This window comes from Falco cherrug, chromosome 9, assembly GCF_023634085.1.
Source record: "Falco cherrug isolate bFalChe1 chromosome 9, bFalChe1.pri, whole genome shotgun sequence".
Taxonomy (NCBI): Eukaryota; Metazoa; Chordata; class Aves; order Falconiformes; family Falconidae; genus Falco; species Falco cherrug.
The window spans coordinates 3708364-3730185 of record NC_073705.1 but is presented as its reverse complement, the minus strand read 5'-3'; the positions used below and the strand labels follow the sequence as shown (position 1 = coordinate 3730185).

The following is a 21822-nucleotide window of genomic DNA, read 5'->3' as shown; positions in this document are numbered from 1 at the left end:
GGAGTCGGCCAGAGGAGGAATATTGGGGTGAGATGAGGATCTGGCTCCAGGAAAGGAGTGTTTGGCCCCGAGAAGGAACATTTGGACCCTGGAGAAGGAGGGTCTGTGGTGCGGTGGCCCTGGGCAGGACCGTGGCCCTGCAGCAGCTCCACAGGGTGAGGAGCAGCACGCGGTCCTTGTACTGAGCTGGGGTGGGAGGTGGCCGGTGAAGACCCTCTGTCCCAGGGCGAGCCCTGAGCTGGATCGTGTGACTTCCTCACAGAGACCCCCCAGAAGCACCTTGCTGCCAACGTAGGTGCTGGGGACCCGGGCTGTCTCGTGAGCACTCTGAGGTGGCAGGGGGACCTGTGCCCCCAGTGATGTGGCGAGCAGCGGGGAGGCGGGTGAGCTAGCACTGGGTCTGCTTGGGGATGACTCATTTCTGGCACGCTGAGGATACTCGCACAATACCAAATTTGATATTTATTCCTTAAGTGTGGGCCAACTCTCGGGTTGAAAATGTATCTAATGTAAAAAATATTATCTCAGTGTTTCTTCAAGCCAAACTGAAATGTCACTTTAGAAAGTACACTAAAAAAACCCACCCTGAGACATTAGCTCATTGGCAAGAAAATTACCATCACCTCAGTTGCCTCAGATGTGGACATATCTCTTCATGCTGTTCTCCGTTAGCTTGAGGATTGGGCTTTTGGTTTTTCTCTCTTTAAACTGCACGTTCTCCAAGCCAGCTGGGGCTTTGAGTGGTGACAGACGGGTGCCACCACTGGGGCGCTCCCAGCTCATTGAGGCCAATGGTTTGTATTTAATAGCATGAGAGTGGCCTGAGTGTTGGAAGAAAATCCGTTTCATGGCACGGCTGGGTAGTGCCTCATCCTAAGAGCAAGGCTGTGCTTTTCTGATGTAAAACCCCAAATCAGTATGGGGACTTGGTGAGGAAGGGGACAGCAGATCCCACTGGTAAAGCTGCTTAGAGACCATGGTTGTGATCCCTGCATGCCAACTGCAAGAAGCAAGGAAAGAATTGCAGCCACGGGTTGGGAGCCTGCAAGGAGATAGAGATGTTGAAGGATAAGAGAGGTTTTTGTAAATGGTCACATGCCTGGATGCTCAGCACAAGCATCCAGGATCCAGCATGAGGATCAGGAAGAGAAGTCACGGGGAGAGACTCAGAGCTCTAGGTTAGTCCCAGGAGGCTCCAGAACTGGCCATGTGAGGGAGGACAACGTCTCAGGCAGGACAGGCAAGGTCCAGGTTATTGAGCTGTGATTAGTCATGGTGGTTGAGAAGAATGGAAAGGTCTTCAGAGGGTGACTGAGCAGCCGCTTGCTCTGAAGATGCAGTTGGAGCATGGGAATGCTGTTGGGAAGCGAAAAACATGTGGGCCCTGCCCTTGGCTGATCACAGCAGTTGCAGCTGCACAAGGAGCTGAAGCGGGGCCGAGGTGTGTGTGCCCAGCACTGGCCCAGCAGCACCCATCCTGTTCTGCTGTCGAGCCAGCTTTGGCCCTGCCAGCCAGTGCAGGCACAGCTGGGCACAGCTGGAGGGCAGTGAGCACCAGAGCACATGCCAGCAGCACCTTTAGATATGGCCACCCTATTTTGGCAGGAAGAGAGGTTTTAGGGGTGCCCACAGGACGGGCTGTGCTGGTGATGGGGATGGTGATGCTGAAAACCTCCTGCCCAGCACAGCTCCCCAGAGCAGGCGGACTCAGAGCCAGTGAGTGCCTAGCAACCTTGTGGCTACTCTTGCAGCTGCTCCCACCAGGGTGGCATGGGGTAATGGACAGGCTCTCTGGGGAGGACTGGGGCCAAATGGGCACAGATCTGCCCTGAGCCACCCATCGAGGGCTTACCACAATCACTGCCCGGCACTGCCAAGCTCAGCGGTGGTCTGAGCCAAGTGCATCTCCCTGGGGACTGGCCGGGTGTCAGAGCCGCTTTCACCAGGGAAGCATCTGGCCCTCAGGTTTGAGCACAGAGCAGCTTTCCCCGCTTCACACTGGCTGTGGGTGCCAGGGGGGTGGGAGGAAGGTGCTCAGAAGCCCCCCAGCCATGGGGCATCCTGCCAGCGCTGCACAGGGCTCCCCTGGGTCGGGTGGCACTGAGCAGCAAGGAGGCTCGTCCTTCGTGGAGGAAGCAGTGCCTCAAGGAGATTGGCCTGGGTAATTGGCTCAGGAGAGCAGGCTTCTTAAAAGTCAATTAGAGACTTTTAAAAATAAATCAGACTGGAACATTGTGAAGGCTGCCAGAAAATTTGGGCGAGGTCAGAGTTGCTTAACGTTCGTTGTTGATTAGATTCAACCAGCTTTTTGGTCGGGATAACTCCTGCGCGCTGAGTCAGACTGCTTCAGGGGCTCAGCCAAGAGCTCCTAACGTGGCCATGTAAGGCATGGTGGGCTGATAGCTGATGGGCAGCCTGAAGAAGACAGTACACCCCGCTGTGAGCTGGGGGAGCAGGGGGGGGTTCCTTTGTCCTCACCCTCTCTGCCTCTGTTTTCCCTTCTGGGAAGTGCTTTAAAGCCGGTGGCTGGGAAAAGGCGAGCAAAGGAATTAATAGCCGTCTCATCTCGGGTAGAAACTGTGCTCGAGAGCAGCACGAGGAGTTTGTCAAGGTTCAGAAATGAGTGCAGATCTGTAGGACAGCATGTGATGTGCACATGTTTCTGCTCCCAGTCTCCACCATGTCTGAGCTTGGCACAGCCTGAGCCCACACATACAGTTTCACAGGCTCAGGGTGGGGGACTTTAAAGCTGTCCCATCCCTCCAGATCCAGTTTGGACACAGGTTTGGGTGCCTTGGTCCTGTCGTCAGTCAGTGGAGCTGTCCTGTCACCCCACCTCTCCTCCAGCCACATTCCCAAACCTTCCCTTAGCTCCCAGAGCTGACCTCAGAGTGTCCCTAGCTGGGGCTGTTCACCCCAGGTCCCCACAGTGAGGCTCCAAAGCAGGGTGAGGGCCCTGTGTTTCCTAAGAAGCCGAACGAAGCAAGGATCTGCAGGCAGGCTAACGTGGAGCGTCCCTTCCCATTGCAGTGACCACCCCCTGAGCCACCTGGTTTCGGACTCGGACTCGGAGATGGACAGCGTAGAGCAGCTGGCCCTGGGCAGCACGGACACCCTCTCCAACGGGCACAAGGCTGACCTGGAGGCTGCCAAACGCCTGGCCAAGAGGCTCTACAACCTAGATGGCTTTAAAAAAGCAGATGTGGCCCGCCACTTGGGGAAGAAGTACGTGTGGGTATTCGCAAGGAACATTCTGTTCTGCAAGGGACCCACCTGCACCCCCGATGCACCCACAGCTGCTGCCCTGGCAGGGCACTGGGCTAGCGGGGAATAGCTGGCAGGACCCCAAAGCCCACTCCCTGTGGCTGGTACATCTACAGCAGGTGTTCCTTTTAAAGGTCCTAAAACTAAAAGACATCTAAGTTTTGGTACCTTCCTGCCATGACTGCATCTTGGGTGCTTCACGAAGGTGTTGGGGCCGGGGGACAGCTAGCTGACCTCTTGTGGGCCCTGCCAGCTCTACCTTCTCCAGTTTCTTGTACATGCCCAGTATTCCCATTGAATCTGTGGGTGACTCCTCTGAGTTTCATGGGAGTGTGGGGTGTCTCTGTCCTCAGCACGCTTCACACAGCCTGGGGGAGCTCCCAGCCTCCTAGAATCCACCCCACCCTTGCATGCCTTCAGCTTTCCCCACAGTCTGGTTGATCTCACTCTTGCCCCTGCTTTTTCTATTTCAGCAATGAGTTCAGCAGGATGGTGGCAGGGGAATATCTGAAGTTCTTCGTGTTCACGGGGATGAGCCTGGACCAGGCTCTCAGGTCAGAGTTGAGTGCATGTACATGTGTGTATGTGTGGTTGCCACCCGAGTGGGGTCCCAGCAGACCATGCCCTTTGCAGCTCCGTACCACACAGAGATCTGCAGGAGTGGGCAGAACCTGTGGCTCCCACCTGGAGATCCTCTTACCTCTTACGTGGGGGAGAGTGATTCCCAAAATGGTATCTCAGCCACACAATGAAGGAAGAGTATCCCTGGTCATAACAAAATTGTCAGTGTAGTTGGGTGACTGTCAGGTTCGCCTAGGACTGGCTTTTCAGGCCTCGAGCCCGGACCCTCCTGGTGTTGCCCCCACCTCCTTCTCTGGTGTAGCTCCTGGAGCTGGCCGCACATCTCTGCAATGCGTTGGCAGGGTATAGTGCTGAGGGCTTGGAGGGGAGTCCCGCGGTGTGTTGGGAGGGATGTCCAATGGCAGGGCTTCATCCAGCATGCAGGGGTGTCTCCAGACCAGAAAATGCAGCTCCGCTCCTGTGCAAGGTGGAGTGGAGAAAGGTGGGCTTCATGTGTGACCAACGCTGCTGCTTCTTCTTCAGGTCCTTTCTAAAGGAGCTGGCCCTGATGGGAGAGACGCAAGAGCGAGAGCGAGTGCTGGCTCATTTTTCCCAGCGCTATTATGAGTGTAATCCCAATGCCATCTCTTCGGAGGGTAAGAAACTGTGCATGTCCCCGTGTGTGTTTCAAGCAAGCCCATGCATTCATCCACTCAGTGAAGATGCTGAAACTGAAGCCAGAGAGCTAGCTGAGAACCTGTACTGACGCCTTAGGAGACAGCCCCAGTTACGGAGATGTCATTTCCCTCAAATGACAGATGCTTTAGATAATTTCTTTAAAAAACCCTGCTCTGGTTGGATCATGCGTAATTAGGGCTCAACCCGTCCTTAATTCTGACCTTGAGCAGATTAGCACAAGAGGCGCGGGAAGGCCCACCTCACCAGATAGACCCCAGCTCTCAGACCCTCGCGAGGCTCAGGGAACAGCCAGGTGAGACAATTTTGGTGCCTCGCACTTGGGGCAGCACAGACACCTGCTTTGTACCATTATTTCACGTCTCCGTGCCTTGTGTGTGTGCACTCACATGCCGGGTCTGCGCTGGGCTGGCTCTGGGGCTGGTGAGGTGAGGGCTGCCTGGCTGGCAGACCATGTGCCAGTGTCACCTTGCCATGCCAGGGGCTCTGCAGGATTAGCTGCAGCATTGCTGCCTGGCTGAAGGGGCTGCAAGCTTGGAAGGGAGCCTGTACTCTCAGGTTTGGGACCAGCTTTAGTTCAGTGGCCTCCTACCTACCCACCCGCGTGCTGCCAGCACTGCACTGACTGCTGTGTGCTCCGTGTGCCCGGGCTGGGAGGAGGGGGCTTGGGGCTGTCTGGGGGGCTCAGAGCCCCCATGCCCTGCCTGAGATGCCAATGGGGCTGGAGCAGCAGCTGCAGGGAGCTGGACCCTCTAATTCCTGTGCTGTGCTTGTGCTGCAGATGGAGCCCACACCCTCACCTGTGCCCTGATGCTGCTCAACACAGATCTGCATGGACACGTAAGTTCCCGCTGCCACCAGCCCTGTCTGTCCCTGCACTGTCTAACCCCACCGCCCCCAGCCGTAGGTGCTGCAGCAAGAGTGAGGACTTGCAAGGACAGCTCCACGTGAGCAGGAGCGAGGGACCCTGGACCCATGAGGGTTGATCACTCCTAACGTCTGGGGAGGAGAAAGGCTGAACGAGAGGAGGGGGCTAGTGAAGGGGCTTTGGAGATGTGCTGAGCTAGAAGATGTGGAGGTGAGATGAGGACAGAAAAGTGGATGGGGAGAGGTGGTGGGAGAGAGACTACTCCAAAACCAGCTGCCATCGGGAGTGGGTAGTACCCAGCTTAGAAAAAGGAGACTATTTTATTACAACTCCCAGCGTCTAGGCAAAGCCGGCAGCTTCCCCACGCCTGCAAGCAGCCTCCTGGAGACCTGGCTGGTCCCTCACACTGCTGCAGAGATGGGGAGGCTGTTCCTGGGCTGTGGGACCTGCTTCAGCCAGCATCAGCCCCTGGCCCAAAGGTAACCCCTGCGTTTCTCTCCCCCTGGCTCCCCCAGAACATTGGAAAGAGAATGTCCTGCTCCGACTTCATTGGCAACTTGGAGGGACTCAATGGAGGCACTGACTTCCCCAAGGAGCTGCTCAAGGTAAATTCCGTCGCTTTTCCTGGCCAACCAAGCAGCTGGAGCAAAAGTGGGAGCTTTGGGCAGGATCGCGTGGATGGCTACCTGGGATGCGATGAATGTGTCCGTCCTTATGCAGGAATGGTTGTGGTCCCTTGGCCCACAGTTTTCCTCCTGCCTTGCTGAGGGGAACATGGGCTACTGCATTCCCCCAGGAGGAGGACGGAGCTCCGCATGGGGTTCTGATTCCCTTCACTGCTCTTGCTGTGCCTGCATTGCAGGCAAGGGGGCAGAGGTAAGGGCAGCTTGCTGGGGTTGCCTTGCCCAACTTCATGGCACTGACCCCATGCTACTCGGTCCTTCTTGGCTCCCTGGAGCCCCAAGCTGTAGCCAGCCCCTGGGACTGGAGCCATCTCCAGTGACAGAGGGCATGTTTCTGGTGACACAGGCAAGGCGTGGTGATGGGGAGGGTGGCTGAAGCCCCAGGGCTGGGAAGTCATCACACTGGTGTGACTGGGGGGACTCCTGCTTTCTCCCTGCCTGCCCCAGTTCCCAGCGGGGCTGGGCCTGGGAGCGCAGTGTTCAGTGAGCACCTCCAGCCTTGGGCTGCTGCACTTCTCTGGCATCGCCTGTTCTCAGGAGGGTTTTGTGAGCTGCTGTCTCCCTGTCTTGGGCCCTGGGAATAGGCTTAGCTCCCATGAGATGTGCCAGGCAGAAACCATCGCTGTCGGTTAAGCACTACAGTTGGCAAATACTCATGATGTGGAAGATGGGTTCCCACAGGGTGCCGGAGCCACAATGGGGGGAGATGGGAGATGAAAAAAGGCAACAGAGGGCGAAAAGCTGAGCTCCCCTTTCAGCCTCTGTGGGTCTATTCCTGGCTGTATCGCTCACCCCATCATTAAGGGGTTACCAGCAGCTCTCAATAGGGCTGTCCTCCCTCTCAGCCCACGCTTTGCCAGTAAAAGGCGTTACTCAGGCAAAATTCTCCTCTAATTTTAAACACAGCTCCAGAAAATGCTTTAAGCACCTGAAATGGGATAGAAACATCCAAAATGAGGACCCTGAACCCCTGCGCTCTGGAGCATCCAAGTTCTGCAGGCCCCTCGGCATGCCCCCTTTGCAGCCCCTGGCATCCCATGATTTGGTACCTGCACTTCAGGTGCTGCCCCATCCCTGTTAAACTTCACCCCCAAAAGTACTCGCAGTTCAAAGATATGAGATCAAGTTATCCCATCAAATTCCAGCCAGTGGACGTGCCATGAAGCTACAGGCTTTCTCTCGTGGGCAGGGGCCATGACCTTTGCTGGGTGTAAGGGAACGGGGTGGGGGTGTGGGGCTGCGGCTCTGCAGCACAGCCCAGCACGGCTCTGCCTGCAGCCCAGCAGCAGGGAGGCTGCTCTGCTAAAAATGGCCTGTTCCTTCTGCAGCTGTGGTGCTTCCCACCGCTGCTTTTCAGCTGCCTCTGTAGGGGAGCCGTGCTGGGGAGGGGGAGCAAAAGGCAGCATCAGGAACAGTGCGCAGGGCGGGCTGCAGCCTCTCGTCTAGAGCATAGTTCCCCTTCAGGGACCCCCTGCCCGTGCAAGGGGGAATGGGGTCCCGGGGCAGGTGAGATCGGGAAAGTGCTGTCAGCCTGTGCTGGGGAGGGGGCTGGCAAGGAATGGTGTGTGAAGGGGTTGTGCCTCTCCTGGGCAGCCTTTGCCAGGCTCAGCCGGAGAAGACACCCTCTCCTTTCTGCCTGCTGCTTTTGGCCACCTGGTTCTTTGGTCCCCACACAGGCTCAAGGGGCAGAGAAGTGGGGAAAGGCTCTCCCCGTGTCAGCCTGTGCTAGTAGCCCTGTTACCCTTGGTAGAACACTGCCTCCTCGGCAGACCGGGCTGGCAGGCTGTGTCTGGGGACTGAGGCTCCTGTGCAAGTGTGCCGCACAGCTGGCTGGCTAATTTTAGTGCTCCAGGAGCACACGCATTTCCTAAAGGCAGCAGGGGAAGGGAAGGGCTAGCAGGCTTCACAGGAGCTTCCCAAGGCTCAGGGCTGGGCCTATGAGCAGCTCCCACAGTGCAGAAGAAGGGTCCTGGGGGTTCTTCCAAGACTGCCTGGGGAGACAGCACAGGCTGCTACCAGGCTTCAGAGCTGGAGACCCTCACCCACAGCACTCACTGCCAGGGCATGGGGACAGCAGGGCAGGACCTAGGTGACTGCAGGGGACACAAGGCCACAGTCCCCTGTGACCCTGGGGACAGCATCAGGAACAGACCAGCAGGGAGCCTGGGTGCTCCCCTTGTTAATGGCTGCAAGAAGTCCCAAGACAAATGCAGCACGATGCCTGAGAGCGGGTGATGGCCTGAGTCAGATGAGAACTTTATGTGCTACTAGATAATACATGTAAACAATCCCGGTTTTACGCAGGAGAAACAAAAACACTTGAAAGCTTGTGCTTTCACAGCTGAGCACCACATTCCCCTGGCTGGCAGTGCCTTGCTGTGCCCTGTACAGCACTGCTGCTAGAGTAAGGCAGTGACGCCTTTACCGGCACTGCTGCTGGAAACCCTTTCCTCTAGCTCTGAAAGCTCCCCTGAAGAATTGTGCTCCACAGCAGGGCTGCCCAGCTTTCTGATGTGGGTGTCCTCCGCACAGGGGCCATGCTGAGGAACTAAGAACCCGTATAATGTCGTGCCCGAGGATGCCCATTTCTGCAGGCTTGGACCCAGATTACTGTGGCCAGATGAAGGCAGCTGCCCACGCAGCAAGGAAGGAGGCAAAGTGGGATGTCCTGGAGCTAGTGGTGTTTTGATTGGCTCTTGAGGTGTTGCTTTTTTTTTTTTGCCAGTGTGATTTTAGCCCAGGCCCCCTGGGATTTCGCTCACTGTTGCTGGTTGTCTTATATTTCAGATGTGCGTTTGAACTTTACAAGACTGATCACCTTGTGGAGCTTTAGCTCTTCCCCATCTTCCTTATTCTTTTAGCTTAACTTTATGCTTTGCTGGCTGGCAGCAACACAGCATGGCCAAATCAGACCCCATTTCTCTCCAGCGCTGCTTAGTGATTGCAGGAGCGAGCCGAATCTGTGCTGCCTTCCAGCCTAGGGGCCCAGGGCACTTCACAGATGTTAATGAATTAAGCCTGACAATGCAGTTGGGTCCCCAGGGGAGGAAGGTAGGACGGGCCCCCACCTCCCACCCTGGAGGCACAACAGCAGGGCTCAGATGCTCGGAGTGCTGGGTAAGTGATTAGCAGTGTGGGAAGAAAGCCCCAGCTCCCACCTCTGAGCTATAATCACAGGAACGCTTGCTCAGTCTAATCCCCGGGGCTTCTTTTTGTTTTGCTTTTTTGCCTGTTTCACCCGGGAGCGCTGCCTTGCCCCATCTCCCGTGCCTGCCCCAGGCTCGGGGCAGCCCGGCACATCTGGTGGGCCAGGCACCCCTTCCCTCACCATGCCCAGCCATCGCTGTGCCAAGCGGTTAGGACAGAGTGGAAAATTTCTGCACCGGCCGCGTCGCCTACTCAGTCAAGCCTAACTGAATTACGCGTCGATCCCCGTGCCTTCTCGCAAGGGTGCCCAGCCTTTGCGGCTTCCCGGGAAGCGCTGCCCGGAGCGCCCCTGCCCTGCCTGAGCCAGCGGGGCGGCTCCGGCCGCTGGCCTTCCCGGCCCGACCCCCGAGGGGCCGGCGGGAGGTGGGCACGGCGGGTGGAAGCCTCCAGCACACACCCCCGGGCCGGTCTCCCAGCAGCTCGCCCCTCTGGAGGGTCCCGTGTGGGCAGGGTAGAGGCAGCTCTGAAGCCCGCCCGGGTGGCACCGAGCCCGGGGGGTGTCACCCCCGCTGTCACCCGGCCGAGTGTGCGCTTGGGGGGGAGGCAGCGACGGTGCACCGGGAGCAGCTCCAACAACTCGTGTGGGCATCAGCGCCAGGGATGCGGTCGCTCGGCACGGCCCGGCCCGGCTCGGCTCGGCTCGGCCGGGCGCCGCGGGCCGCCATTGGCTGCGGCGGGCGGGCGGGGCGGGCGCGGCTCCGCCTCTGTCGGGCAGCAGCCGCCGAGCCCTGCCCGGCCCGGCCCGGCTTCAACAGGCGGCGGCGGCGGAGCGGGCCGCGGCAGGCAGGGCAGGCAGGGCGGGCAGGGCCGCCGGGCGCGCCGCCGCCCCCCCGCCGCCGGCGGCAGGATGATCGGTGTCAACAGCATCAACAGCAGCGCGGGGCGCATGCGGTCCCGCTCCATGTGCTCGGTGCGCTACGGGCGCAACTACCGCGGCGTGGAGACCTTCTGCTACGGCTGGCCCCAGCGCTCCCGCACCCTCAAGCCGGTGCTCTACACCGACCTGGTGGTCAGCCGTCTCCAGAGCCGCCGCAAGAAGAAGCCGGTAAGCGCGGGGCCGGGGATGGCGCGGGGGGATGCGCCGCGCACCGGCGGGGGGGCGGGCGGGACCCGCACAGCCCAGCCCGGCGCGGGTACGGCGGGCGGGCGGCCCCGGGTGTCCCCCCGCCCGCTGCCGGCGGGGCCGGGTGCCCCTCTCCGTCCCTGCCGCGCCCCCCCCGGCCCTAGCCCGAGCAGGGGGGCGGCGGGGGCACGGCGAGCCCTGGGTGACATTGCGCCGCTCGCCACGGGCTGACAGCAACGCTGGCTGCTCGAAAACATCCCCGCGAGAAGAATCCAGGACAGAGCCGCGCCGCTGGGACCAGCCCTCCCGCTTAGCGTAAGTGACAAGCTCCGTGGGCTCCCTGCCAAGGGCTGCGCCGAGCCGGGCAGCGGGGCCAGGGCAGCCCGGCCCCCGGCTGGGGCGGCGGGGAGAGCCGGGGGGCAGCGCTGCAGCCCCCGCTCCCAGCCCAGCCGAGCTGGAGAGGAAGGAGTGGCTGCCTGGCCCGGAAAAAAAAAAAGGGCTTTTTACTGCTGAGAGCTTGCCGGTTGTGAGCCGAGCTCCCTTTTGGAGGTGTTAGCTGGTGTGCATCAGTCCTAGGCGAGGAGAGGCGAACAGGCTGTCCCCGGGCGCGTCCCGCCTCGGCTGGGCGCCTGCCGCCGGTATAGCAGCCAGAGGGGGTGTCCCCCCCCGGCCCCCGCGCTGCCGTGGGCGCAGGGGGACCCCAGAGCCGCCTGGGCTGGCCCCGTGGTCAAAACCAGCCCGGCGGGGACACGAGGGCCGTGCCAAGCGGCGATGCTGTCATAGCGCAGTACGGTCTGGGGGCAGCATTAACTTGTGACGCACTCGGATGGAAACGCGCAGTTGGGAGATGCTCGGCCGCTGCTTCCCGCGCTGCGGGGCTGCGCTGGGAGGCACAGGGGGGTCTGCCGTCCGGGGGGCGGTCGTTGGCTGGGCAAGGGATGTTTCAAGAGGTTGGTGCAGGTTATGGTGGTGCTGAGTTGAAAGTGCAGGGCAGGGATGGGTAGCGGTTCCCCACAGCCTGCTAATTGCTGCCTGCAGTGGGGTGGAAGGTGATGCACGGGATGCTGTCCCCGTGGCAGTCCATCCTATGGGGGGAAAAAAGTCTGTCCCCAAGTCGCTCTGCTCTGGGCACACAGGAACCCCTCTGCAGTGGAGTGGAGGGGGGGACATGGGATGTAGGCAGCAGGGTTGGTGCATGCCTGTGATGATGAGCCCTTGAGCATGGGTTGTGCTTGCTGGGCAGGCAGCGGAGGTGCAGGGGGGCTGCCAAGGTGAATTAGAGACCTGACGTAGGTACGGTTCCGTCTGACATACATCCCTGTTCTGACTGTGCCATCTATATCTGCACATCTGGGGGGGGGTGTCTGGGTGTCTGGGGGACCTGACAGAGCTTCGGGGCTGCGTGTGAGGAAAGATACTTCGCGAAGGAAAAGTTGGGAAAAACCAGTAATTGAGGTCTTGTATTGAAACGCTGTCAGGCACGGAGAGAGGCAGAATGACTGCAGGGAGGGCACTTGGTGGCTGTGAAGCCTGTCTTGCAGAATGTTACGCAGCTGTGGCTCATCACAGGGTCAGCAGGAGGAAGGGGAACCTTGACCTGTACAGGGCATCTTGCAGCGCTGAGAGCTGAGCACTGTTGCTTAGCACAGGAACCTGCAGACTGGAAAGGGGATGCGTTCATAAGAATTATGATCTGTAAAAGAGGCACCCCAGAAAGGGTTAAAACCGTCTGCAGAATGCCTACATTCCTGCTTTAACCCTCCCCTGTTACTTGAGTGCTGGACTACAGCCCTGGTATGGTCCTGTCAAGGCAGTGCCCAGGCCCAGGCCAGCTTGCTGCCTGGCTCCCCGAACCAGCGTTGGGTCTCCCCTCTGGTCTGCTCTGAGCTGAGGACCTGAAGGGGGATGTCTTCTCCCTGCCCTGCTTGTGTAGGGGCTGGCGCTAAGGCTGGGCTGGAGCATCAGAGTCACCTGCCCCTTGCCCAGTGCAGCCTGCACCCCTCCTGGAGACATTTGCTAGAGCTGGATTCAGGGGCATCCTCTCAGCTGGCTTTCGGAAGGGAGGGCACCAAAGACAGATGTTGATTCAGTTGGAAATCCTGCTGGGACACTGTATTTCTAGGTCTCTTCAGCACTGCACGTCTAGGGCAGAGCTGGCTGGCTGGCATGCTGCAGCGGTGAGCTCATAACCCATCGATGACAAACCCAGCCACGCATGGGGTTAGCCACAGCAGCATCGGGCCAGCACCCTGCTTTCTGCTTGCAAGCTCAGAGGTGCCAAGAGGTGCCATCCTTTCAGCCCAGGGGGAATGAATCCACGGCGCAAAGACATCCTGGAGAGGGGGACCTGCTGAGCAGTGAAACTGGTGCGTCTGGTCTCTGCTGGCATGGTTGTGAGTGTCAGGAGCCTGCACTGCCTGTGCTTCCCCAGCAGAAATGGTCCACGCACCAAAGAGTGCAGAGTTGAGTGGACTAATGGGTGGTGGTACTGCCATGGGGCCAGAAAAGCGGGGTGGGCTTTGTGTGCATCTGCTCAGCTAGGACTTGGGCTGAGTCCACCAGCTTTGTTCCTGAGACCGGTGTTGGCTGGGGTTGGTGTTTAGCCGAGCAGAGTCTTGGCAGGATTTAAGCGTAGACGTAAAGCTTTGCATTGCCCTCTCAATCACTGCCATCTCTGAGGTGGGGGTACTTGGCAACTCCTGCCTGCAACGGGTTTGTGGGATGCTGTCAGGGCTTGTAGCAGAGCGGCTGGAGCCTTTTGAAGCCACAAGGCAGTTCAGCATTTGAAGTGTTCGCCGGCAGCCCCAGGGCCCAGGTTTTTGTAGCGTGGTGCTCTGCTGGACTGTTCTCCAGTCCAGCACTGTGCCATCCAGAACTACTCCCCGAGCATCTTCTGCCATTGGCTCATTCACCTGGTGTTGAGCAGCCATCCCCTGTGTGGGGCTGGGGGCCTGAGGGCTGTGGTCCCCCCTGGTGTGGTGCCTCGTCCTGCCCTCCAAAATCCCTGTTAGTTGGCTCGTGTCTCCCTTCCATGGGGAGAGGGAGCTGACCCCTCTCTGTATTGCCACTGAGCTGGGTGGAAGCCAAGCCACACATCCCATTCTGCCTGCTCTTTCCAAGGAGCTTTTCTGCAGTTTCTAGTCCCCGCTTCTCAGCATCTTTCAGCTGCATCCCTGGCAGTGACTAAGATCCCTTCCTGTTTCCTGGGGTGACTCCTTGTCATCTGCAGTCCTCTGACATGCTTGCTTCTACCCCTGCTCTGCTCCCAGGTTATGTTCTACAGGACTATTGTGTTGGGGTTTTTTGCACCACGTTCTTCTCTAGGTCCCTTTGCAACCTGTGCTCCTCCGGCCGCCTTGCTGCCAACCCGCTGGTGGGTACCCTCTGCTCACGCCTTGGCATCCTCTGCCCTTCCAGCGCTAGGGCTGCACAAATGGGGCTGGGGTCTAATCTCCTTTCAGGTGCTGAGGCCCTGAGCCTCCTGTCTCCCCAGCAGACAACTGAATCCTGCTTTCCGCCCACTAGATTGGGGCGATCTTTTTCCTCCTCTGAGAAGCAAGCTGGTGTTGTCCCAGCGTTTCCCTGATGGGGAAGTGCAAGAGGAACAAGGTCCCTGCTCCGTCCTGGCCGCCGCGCCTCCTGGGGAAGTGATGGATGTCCCTTCCCCAGACACCACTGGGGCCTGCCTGCTGGCCGGCTTTCCCGCACGCCTGCACGCCTCCAGTTGTACTTTCTCAGCCACCAGCAAGGTCTCCCAGCAGCAGTCTCCGGCCCAGTGATGGATGCTGACAGCTGCCTGAACAGCCTGTGCGAGACTCGATTATTTTCCTCCAAGGATGATGGCTTCCAGATCTTGCGCTGAAGCTCTCTGCAAGCGCCGTGTTGAAACCCTTTCTGGAGCCTCCCCGTTTGCAGAGCTGTGCTGAGTGCTTCTGGCTTGGTGCCCAGCTCGGGCCAGAGAAACACTTGGGAGTGGGGCCCTGGAGCATCCTGCTGCAAGGGGGGCTCTGCTTGTTCCTGTGCTGAGGTGCAGGCAGCAGGTCCTGCCTTGCTCAGCTCGGTGGTGTTTGGGTCCCCAGGGAGGGAAGGGTGCTTGGGGAATGCTGGGGAGGGGGTAGGAACAGACCTCAGCCACCCCAAGCCACAGCAGCCCAGCAGTCAGCAAACACCCATCCTGCCTCTACCAGCCACAAGGTCCTCTGAGGGCCTGGTGAGTGACAGCGTGATGGTGGCTTTGCAGGTCCAGGGCCAGCTCAGCGCTGAAGTCTCTCCCGAAGCCTACATGTGCTGCCACGGGAGCATTGCATCACGGCAGCGTGCCAGGTGCTGCCATGAGCCCATCTCTGCCAGCCCAGCACAGGTGGCTGATGGCAGGGGGGTCACTGGCTGTGGTGTGTTGTGACCTGGAGCTGCTGGGGACCCTGGAGCAGGCTGAGGTCCTGCTGAGCAGGGTGCCAACATGCACCATTGAAGTCTGGCCTGAAAGCTTGCTATCCTGTGGCCCAGGTCTCCTGAAGGCTGTCACTTTGGCCAGCCTGGGACACCTTGGTGTGGGGAGAAGCAGCTCTCCCAAGCAATTGGAAATGTTTGGTGCACCTCGCCATCATGCTGCTAATGCTGTGCCACCATCACGGGCAGGTGGAGAGGGAGAGGAGGCAGCCAGGGCCATCCCCAGTCTGTGCCTGGGGTGTATGGGGGCTTGCAGGTCCTGTGGTGCCCAGGAGAAGGTGTCTGTAGCCCTGAAGCAAGGTCAGCTGGCTGGCCGAGCCAGGAGATTAACTGACCTGGGGTTGCCTTAACCTCCAGTGTCCCTGAGCTGTCCTGGCATGCCCCCTGCACCCCCCAGCGCAGCTCCCCTGACCCAGCACCGCTCTCCTCCTGACCCCCTGCTCTTCTCTCTGCAGGCTCTGTATGGCTCCATCAAGAACGAGAAGCTGCAGTGGGCCATGTGAGTATCCCTCCAGGGGATGCTGCCGCCCGGTGCTGGGTGGGCAGCGGGGCTGGCCGGTATGGGGAGGGGGGAGGCTTCCTTGCCCCTGCTGCCTGCCCCGCTGCAGCATTGCTCTGCCCCAGAGGCTGCATCAGCAGTGGCACTGCAGGATGGGTGCTCCTGCGAGGATGGGGGCGGGAGAGGGAGCTCAGGCTGGCTGGGGTGGGCCGGGGGTGCAGGTGGTGTACCCCTGGCTGCCCTCAGCACCTCCACCGGGATGTCATCCCCGGCACCCTGGGGGGAGGCCGGCTCCCGTGGCTTTGGTGTTGCTTCACGCCTTGGCGGCTGTGCCTGGGGTGGAAGCGGGCAGGCTGGGGGGGCCGTGGCTGTGCCAGGGCCCCGCAGGGTGCCCGCACCCTCACCCACAGCTGCCATCTCCCGCAGCAGGAGCGGCAGGGCCCGCGCTGCGGGGATTAATCAGCCCGGCGGTACCGCCAGCGCTGAGCCAATGGCTCGGGCTGCTGCCATGGAGACACCGGCAGATGCTGAGGGGTTTAATTAGCAGCGGGTCTGAGGGAGGGGGGAGGCAGCAGCTCTGGGCTCCCACATCTTCCTGCGCGGAGGGGGGAGCGGCAGCGGTGCAGCCTGCCCGCAGCAGCCCGCCTGCCTGCAGCACGGGGCTGTGACCTGGAGGGAAGCTTGCCACCAGGGCTGCCAGCATCCTGCCCACACCGAGGGCTCCCTACCGCCGCGTCCCTGCAGCCCTTTGCTGGTGGGTTTGAGCCCTGTAGTCCGGTTGCTGCCCTCGAGGTGTGGGGACAACAGCCTGGGTCTCTCTTCAGGGGGGTTTCTTTTTAGACCCTCTCTCCTGCCTGCTGGGGACCTGCAAGCCCATACGTCACAGGCCAGGGGGCTGTGGTAGTGCCTGGGGCTGTTCCTTCATGGCCCTTGGCTCATCAGCCTGGCTGGCATCAGTCTCAGCCCTGTCCAAAAAGACTCCTCACTTCCTGGGGCTGCCCGCCCCCCTTCAAACCAGCAACAGACACCCCGATGCCTTGTCTTTTGAGGGGCCAGGCAGCACCACAGCTGCCTAGAGGAGCAGAGGCGCAGAGGCATGGCTGGGTTTGTGATGCTTGCTCACGGTGATGGCAAACTGCTCAGCCTGGTCTGCTGCTCCTGGCCTCCCTTTCAGAAGCCAGGCCTAAAAGTGGCACTGGCAAGTGGGAGGCTTGGTGCTTGCTGTCCCCGTCGAGGCAACAGACCCTTTCCCCACCCCAATCTGTGCCTGTCAGAGATGAAGAGGAACTGAGAAAGTCCCTCTCGGAGCTGGCAGACCCCAACCCGAAGTCCATCAAGCGCATCAGCAGCTGTAGTAACCCCTTTCTGGACTTCTCCCAAGACTCCAGCATTGCAACCTACAAGCATGGACTGTTAGTGCGCAAGATCCACGCTGATCCTGACTGCAAGAAAAGTAGGTGCCTGGGAGCCTGCAGGGGCGAGGGGGATGCTGAGCAAGTGGGTACTGGTGCATTCCAGAAACCCAGTGGGGAGCAGGGCAGAAGTCACTATATGACATCAAACTGTAGCATCATGCCAGCCTCCAGCATCGGCCCCTGACTGGCTGGCTGTGCCAGGCAAAATTCAGCTGGGAAGGGGGCAGGCAGGGAGGGTGGGGTGGGCTCCCCAGGGGATACACCCTTGCCATGGGATGGCAGGGATGAAGGAAGGGGTCGCACAGTGGGCTGCTGCTGGTTGGGCCATTTCCACCTTAAAATCCCCTCTTAAGCCCTGGCCATCTAATGCTGCCTTGATTGCCTTGATCTGATTAGATCGAGAGCCAGCATTACCTGGCAGGCAGCACCGCCTCATCCCCATCCCTGTCCCCGAGCAGGGAGGCAGCAGTGAAGCTGAGTGGCAGGGTGGGCGGCGAGGCGGGGAGCGCAGTGGTGCTGGCCTCAGCAGGCGCCAGGCGCCCCCCCTGCCAGCAACACCATCTGCCAGCCACGTGGCCAGCATGGGCTCAGGTGCATGGGGACAGTCCTGGCGTGGCACCCATCCCCGGGGTGGGGTGACGTGTGTGTCGTGGCAGGCCTGGCTGGAGGAGGACAGGGGTGGGTGGATGCCTTCCCCCTGCTTGGCGTTGGGGCTGATGTCTGGGCTGCTCTCTCCTCCCTGGCAGCACCCCGAGGGAAGCGCGGCTGGAAGCCCTTCCACGCCATCCTGAAGGGGATGATTCTCTACCTGCAGAAGGTAGGCAGCAGCGGGGCCACCCATGTCTGTGCCAGGGAGGGGGATTGTCCCCAACCCGGGGGAGGTCACAGCAGTCCCTACAACAGCAAGAGAGGGGATGCAGTGCACAGCATTGCAAAGCCTGCCCTAAGCAGACTCAGCACCGTGCCTTCTTGAGCCATTGCTTGCAGACCTGGTGGCATCCCTGTTCCCGGGCTGCTGAGGCTCAGCCTGGGCAGCGAAAGGCTGCTGACCGAGGGCCCTGCATGTGAGGGCTTGGCTGGGGAGAGAGGACACCCCAAGGTCTCTACCTAGGGTGGGGGGGCTGTTTCACATCCAGTTACCTGCAGGTATACACGCTGCAGGGCAGCAGGGAACAGCCACCATGCTGTTGCCCAGCTGTGTACCCAGACTGCGCAGTGTCTCCCCATGGTGCAGCATGAGTTGGAGGCAGAGCCCACCGCAGCCTGGTGGAGGGTGATCTCCAAGCCCCCCCCACTGCCAGTGCTTGCCTGCAGTTCCCACGGCCTCATAGAGCTGACTCACAGTGGGGTGCATCCCTAAGCCGGCTCTGAAACACCCCGTGATTTGCAGGAGGAGTATAAGCCAGGGAAGGCACTGGTGGAAGAAGAGCTGAAGAATGCTATTAGCATCCACCACTCGCTTGCCACGCGGGCATCTGACTACAGCAAGCGACCCAATGTCTTCTACCTCAGGACAGCTGACTGGAGGGTCTTCCTCTTCCAAGCACAGTGAGTCCCCCAGGATCGCCGGCTGAGCCCCATGCTGGGGCACAGGGGCTTGTCTGACTGGAGCAGAGGGTGGGATGGGGCCACATTGTGCTCTCCTGTCCTGGCCCTTTCTGGGAAGAAAGGGACCCGGTGTCAGCGCTGTGCTTTGCCTGGCTCCTCTTCCCAGCCTGGTGGGCTCGCCATGGCCTGAGTCACTAGAAGCAGAGCCCCAGGGCCAGGCTGGGGGACCCAGATCTTGTCTGCAGGGATCCCTCTGTCTGTGACACAGATAGTGCCACTTGAAGCCCAGATGTGGCTTGGCCTTTCTCCCCAGGAACCCTGAACAGATGCACTCATGGATCACGCGCATCAACGTGGTGGCAGCCATGTTCTCTGCACCCCCCTTCCCTGCAGCTATCGGCTCCCAGAAGAAGTTCAGCCGCCCGCTGCTGCCCAGCTCCTGCACCAGGCTGTCCCAGGTGGGCCAGGGTGTGGGCGCAGCCAGGAGCAGGGGACAGACCCCGGGGTCTGCTGGTGGCACGGTCCCCTGTGGAGGGACCTGTGTGGTGCCACACACCCAGCTGCATCCCAGCAGGGTGCAGGGCCAAGGGAGCATGGCCAGGGAGACATGGAGTGAGGGGGTGCTGAGGCTGGGGGTGGGTGGCGAGACCTTGTTCCAGCGGTAGGGATGGGAGACAGGCAATGGAGACACATCATGGAGGAGAACGCGGTCCCATGCTGTGGCTTGCAGGGTCCTGCCAGGGCCAGGACCTTGAAAGGCGACCGGCCAGGGGGATTAGCTGGTGCTCACGCGTGCCAGGGCAGTTATTCATAGAGCAGAAAGGATTAAAAAAAAGCAGCAGCCTAGTTTTAGAGGGGATTAAATTCTTCTGCTTTAAGACTGCAGTCAGCTCCCCACAAGGCAGGAGCAGATTGCCCCCAAGGGCCTGTGCTTTTGCCTGCCATTCTTAAAAACAAAACAAACAAACCCAGGAGCAGAAGCTGAGATCCCAGCTGCACCTAGGAGGGAAAAAAAACTGTTCTGGCCCCAACTGGCTCATGCTCCTGGTGGGGCAGAGCACAGGGCAGGGCAGGACACTGACGTGATGCCACCCTTGCCCAGGAGGAGCAGGTGAAGAGCCATGAGACCAAGTTCAAGACAATGTCAGCAGAGCTGCTGGAGCATCGCTCCTCACTGCCAGAGAAGAAGGTGAAGGGCAAGGAGTACGAGGAGCTGAAGCAGAAGGAAGAGTACCTGGAGTTTGAGGTGAGCTGGGAGACCTGCCCCTCTGCCCCCAGCCCCTCTGCCCCCAGCCCCTCTGCCCCCCGCCCCTCTGCCCCTGCCTGCTTGGCCATCCTGAGTGATGGGACACCCCCAGTCCCCATCGGCTGAATTGCACTGTGCACTGCCATGGTCCAGGACCACAAGCATCCCCTCTGTCCTGGGATGCTGGCCAGGTGGAGGGATCATGAGCATCCCCCCACCCTGGGCTGCTGGCTGAGGGGCAGCACCCAGCTCACTGACCCCTCTCTGCCGCACTGTTCTCCCCAGAAATCCCGCTATGGCACCTATGCCATGCTGCTGCGGGCCAAGCTGAAGGCCGGCTCCGAGGACCTGGCAGCATTTGAGTCTACCCTCTTTGACGCAGCAGGCGGGGAGGATGACGGCCTGAAAAAATCTCGCTCCAGCCCCTCACTCAATGCAGAGCCCTCTGGCACAGCCACCAAGGTGAAGCGCAACATCTCGGAGCGCACCAGCCGCCAGCCCCCTGGCCACCCCCAGAAGTCATAGGCAAGGGGTATCGGGCACCTGCGCTGCAGCTCCTGTCCCCCCGGCACCAAGGTAGAGGCCACATGCCTGCCGAGACCCTGCATGAATCCGTCCATCTGTGGCATGAGCTGGGGGTTGACAGCCCTTCCCAGACCACCAGCACCAGCCATGCAGGGCCACGGCCCCTCTGCTGAGACAGTGGCAGAGCAGGACAGTCCCCAGTCCTGGCCTATGGGAGCTGCCACACAGTCAGCCCCATCAGACTTGTTCCTGTCCCTCCTTGTCCTGCACTTGGCTGCAGGACCCAGTACCCCAGCCTGGGGAGGGCGAACAACTGAAACCCACCCACTAGGCTCAATTCTTCAGTGGTTTTAAAAAAAAAACAAAAAACAACAAAAAAAACACCAAAAAACAAACAGGACAAAAATGCAGCAAAACAAAGCCAGCGGCCACTTCTCCAGCTCCGTTGTGCCAGGGGGAGCAGAGGGGAGGGGGCCAAGCCCTGGCCTGTCCCTGTTCCTGGGACTGGGAGCCAGGGGAGCCAGGGTGATGGCACCTGGCCCCCCTCCCTGCCAGCCCAGCCACCTCTGCACCCTCCCTGCTTTCTTACAACTTTTGAACAGTTTTTGTGATACAGTTTTGCACTTTTTAGTACCAGATCAAGCTGACCACCAGGGAGGGTTGTTTTTTGGGGGGCCTACTTTTGATGCTTTTGGGGAACTGTTTAAAAAAAACAAACCACAAATCCAGCCATGTCCTGTAGGCACTGCACTCTGGGGTAGGAGGTTTTTTACATGGACTTAGGGGGAGACCCAGCCTCCCCGCCACCCCCTGCAGCAAGCTGAGCACGGGCTCCTGTGTGTGCTGCTGCCTCTTCCCCCACACCAGCTGGGCACCAGTAACCCTTCAGAGAGAGACAGCCCTGTGCCCACTGACACCAAGGACGCAACCTTGGGATGGCAGCACCCATTGCTGCACTTGTGGCTGTATGAGGGGGCTGATGCACCAATGCTTCCTGACCCCCCCGGCAGCTTGGACCAGTCCTGTTTGCACCGCCTGGGTGTGAGCATCGTACCTGGGGCATGTTGGGCAGCAGTGGGTAAGTACTCCTGGGGGGAGGTGAACCCTGAAGCTGGGGGTCCTCACTGCCGTATGGGCTGGAGCCAGCTTACCTTCCTGTGCTGCTTCTCAAAGGCAAGGCCACGGGGCCCTCGGAGGCTGCCAGCAAAGCCCGGCCTGCAGTGCTGCGAGGTTCTCATGCTGCAGCAGCGGTGGTGCAGCCCCCTCCTCGGCTGTGGGCTCCCTCCGTGCCAAGGTGAGGGGCAGGCTGAGGCAGCCCTCACCACCCCGGGGTGGGCTGAAGGATGCTTGTCGGGTGCGAGGTGGCACAGGAGTGCCCAGGGTGTGCAGGGAGGGGTCCAGGGACCGCGGAAGGGCAGCAGGCGGGGGGCTGGCAAACGTGCTGCTCTTGGCCGCCCAGGACCCAGCTGGTTTCAGCACTGACTTTGCGAATGTGTCAAACTTTTTATTCTGCTCTTTTGAGCCTATTGCAAAAAAAAAAAAAAGAAAAAAAAAAGAGAGAGAAAAAAAAATTCCCCCCTTGCTCCAGGTGGCTCGGGGGAGAAAAACCTTTGTACAGCTTCTTCTCTCGGTCACTGAAGTAAAACTCGCTCTTCACTTCTTGTGTGCACCGTGGTTTCTCCCCCACGGCTGAGGACAGCCCCCACATGGAGGGGTGCTGAGGAGGGGGCTGGCAGCTGCCTCCTTGCTGCTGGACTCCCAGCCCCAGGCAGGGGCTCAGGGCAGAGGGAGGGGGTTA

The 21822-nt window shown here is 60.1% G+C and overlaps 1 protein-coding gene across 6 annotated transcripts in view; it reads left to right on the top strand.

The window, feature by feature from the left end:
* Positions 1-21680, top strand: part of PSD (pleckstrin and Sec7 domain containing) — a 47562-nt gene extending 25882 nt beyond the window's left edge. For 4 of the 6 annotated variants that reach the window (XM_055720784.1, XM_055720785.1, XM_055720787.1 and 1 more), the window contains 12 exons: positions 3031-3231; positions 3738-3818; positions 4369-4481; positions 5303-5361; positions 5905-5994; positions 15247-15290; positions 16565-16743; positions 17452-17522; positions 18096-18253; positions 18567-18711; positions 19356-19499; positions 19785-21680. In XM_055720784.1, the coding sequence (XP_055576759.1) occupies positions 3031-3231; positions 3738-3818; positions 4369-4481; positions 5303-5361; positions 5905-5994; positions 15247-15290; positions 16565-16743; positions 17452-17522; positions 18096-18253; positions 18567-18711; positions 19356-19499; positions 19785-20024 (1525 nt within the window). In that variant the 3' untranslated portion in view covers positions 20025-21680. The remainder of the gene's footprint in view (positions 1-3030; positions 3232-3737; positions 3819-4368; positions 4482-5302; positions 5362-5904; positions 5995-15246; positions 15291-16564; positions 16744-17451; positions 17523-18095; positions 18254-18566; positions 18712-19355; positions 19500-19784) is intronic. The other 2 variants (XM_055720789.1, XM_055720786.1) reach the window with 1 other exon arrangement.
* The last annotated feature ends 142 nt before the right edge of the window (positions 21681-21822 follow it).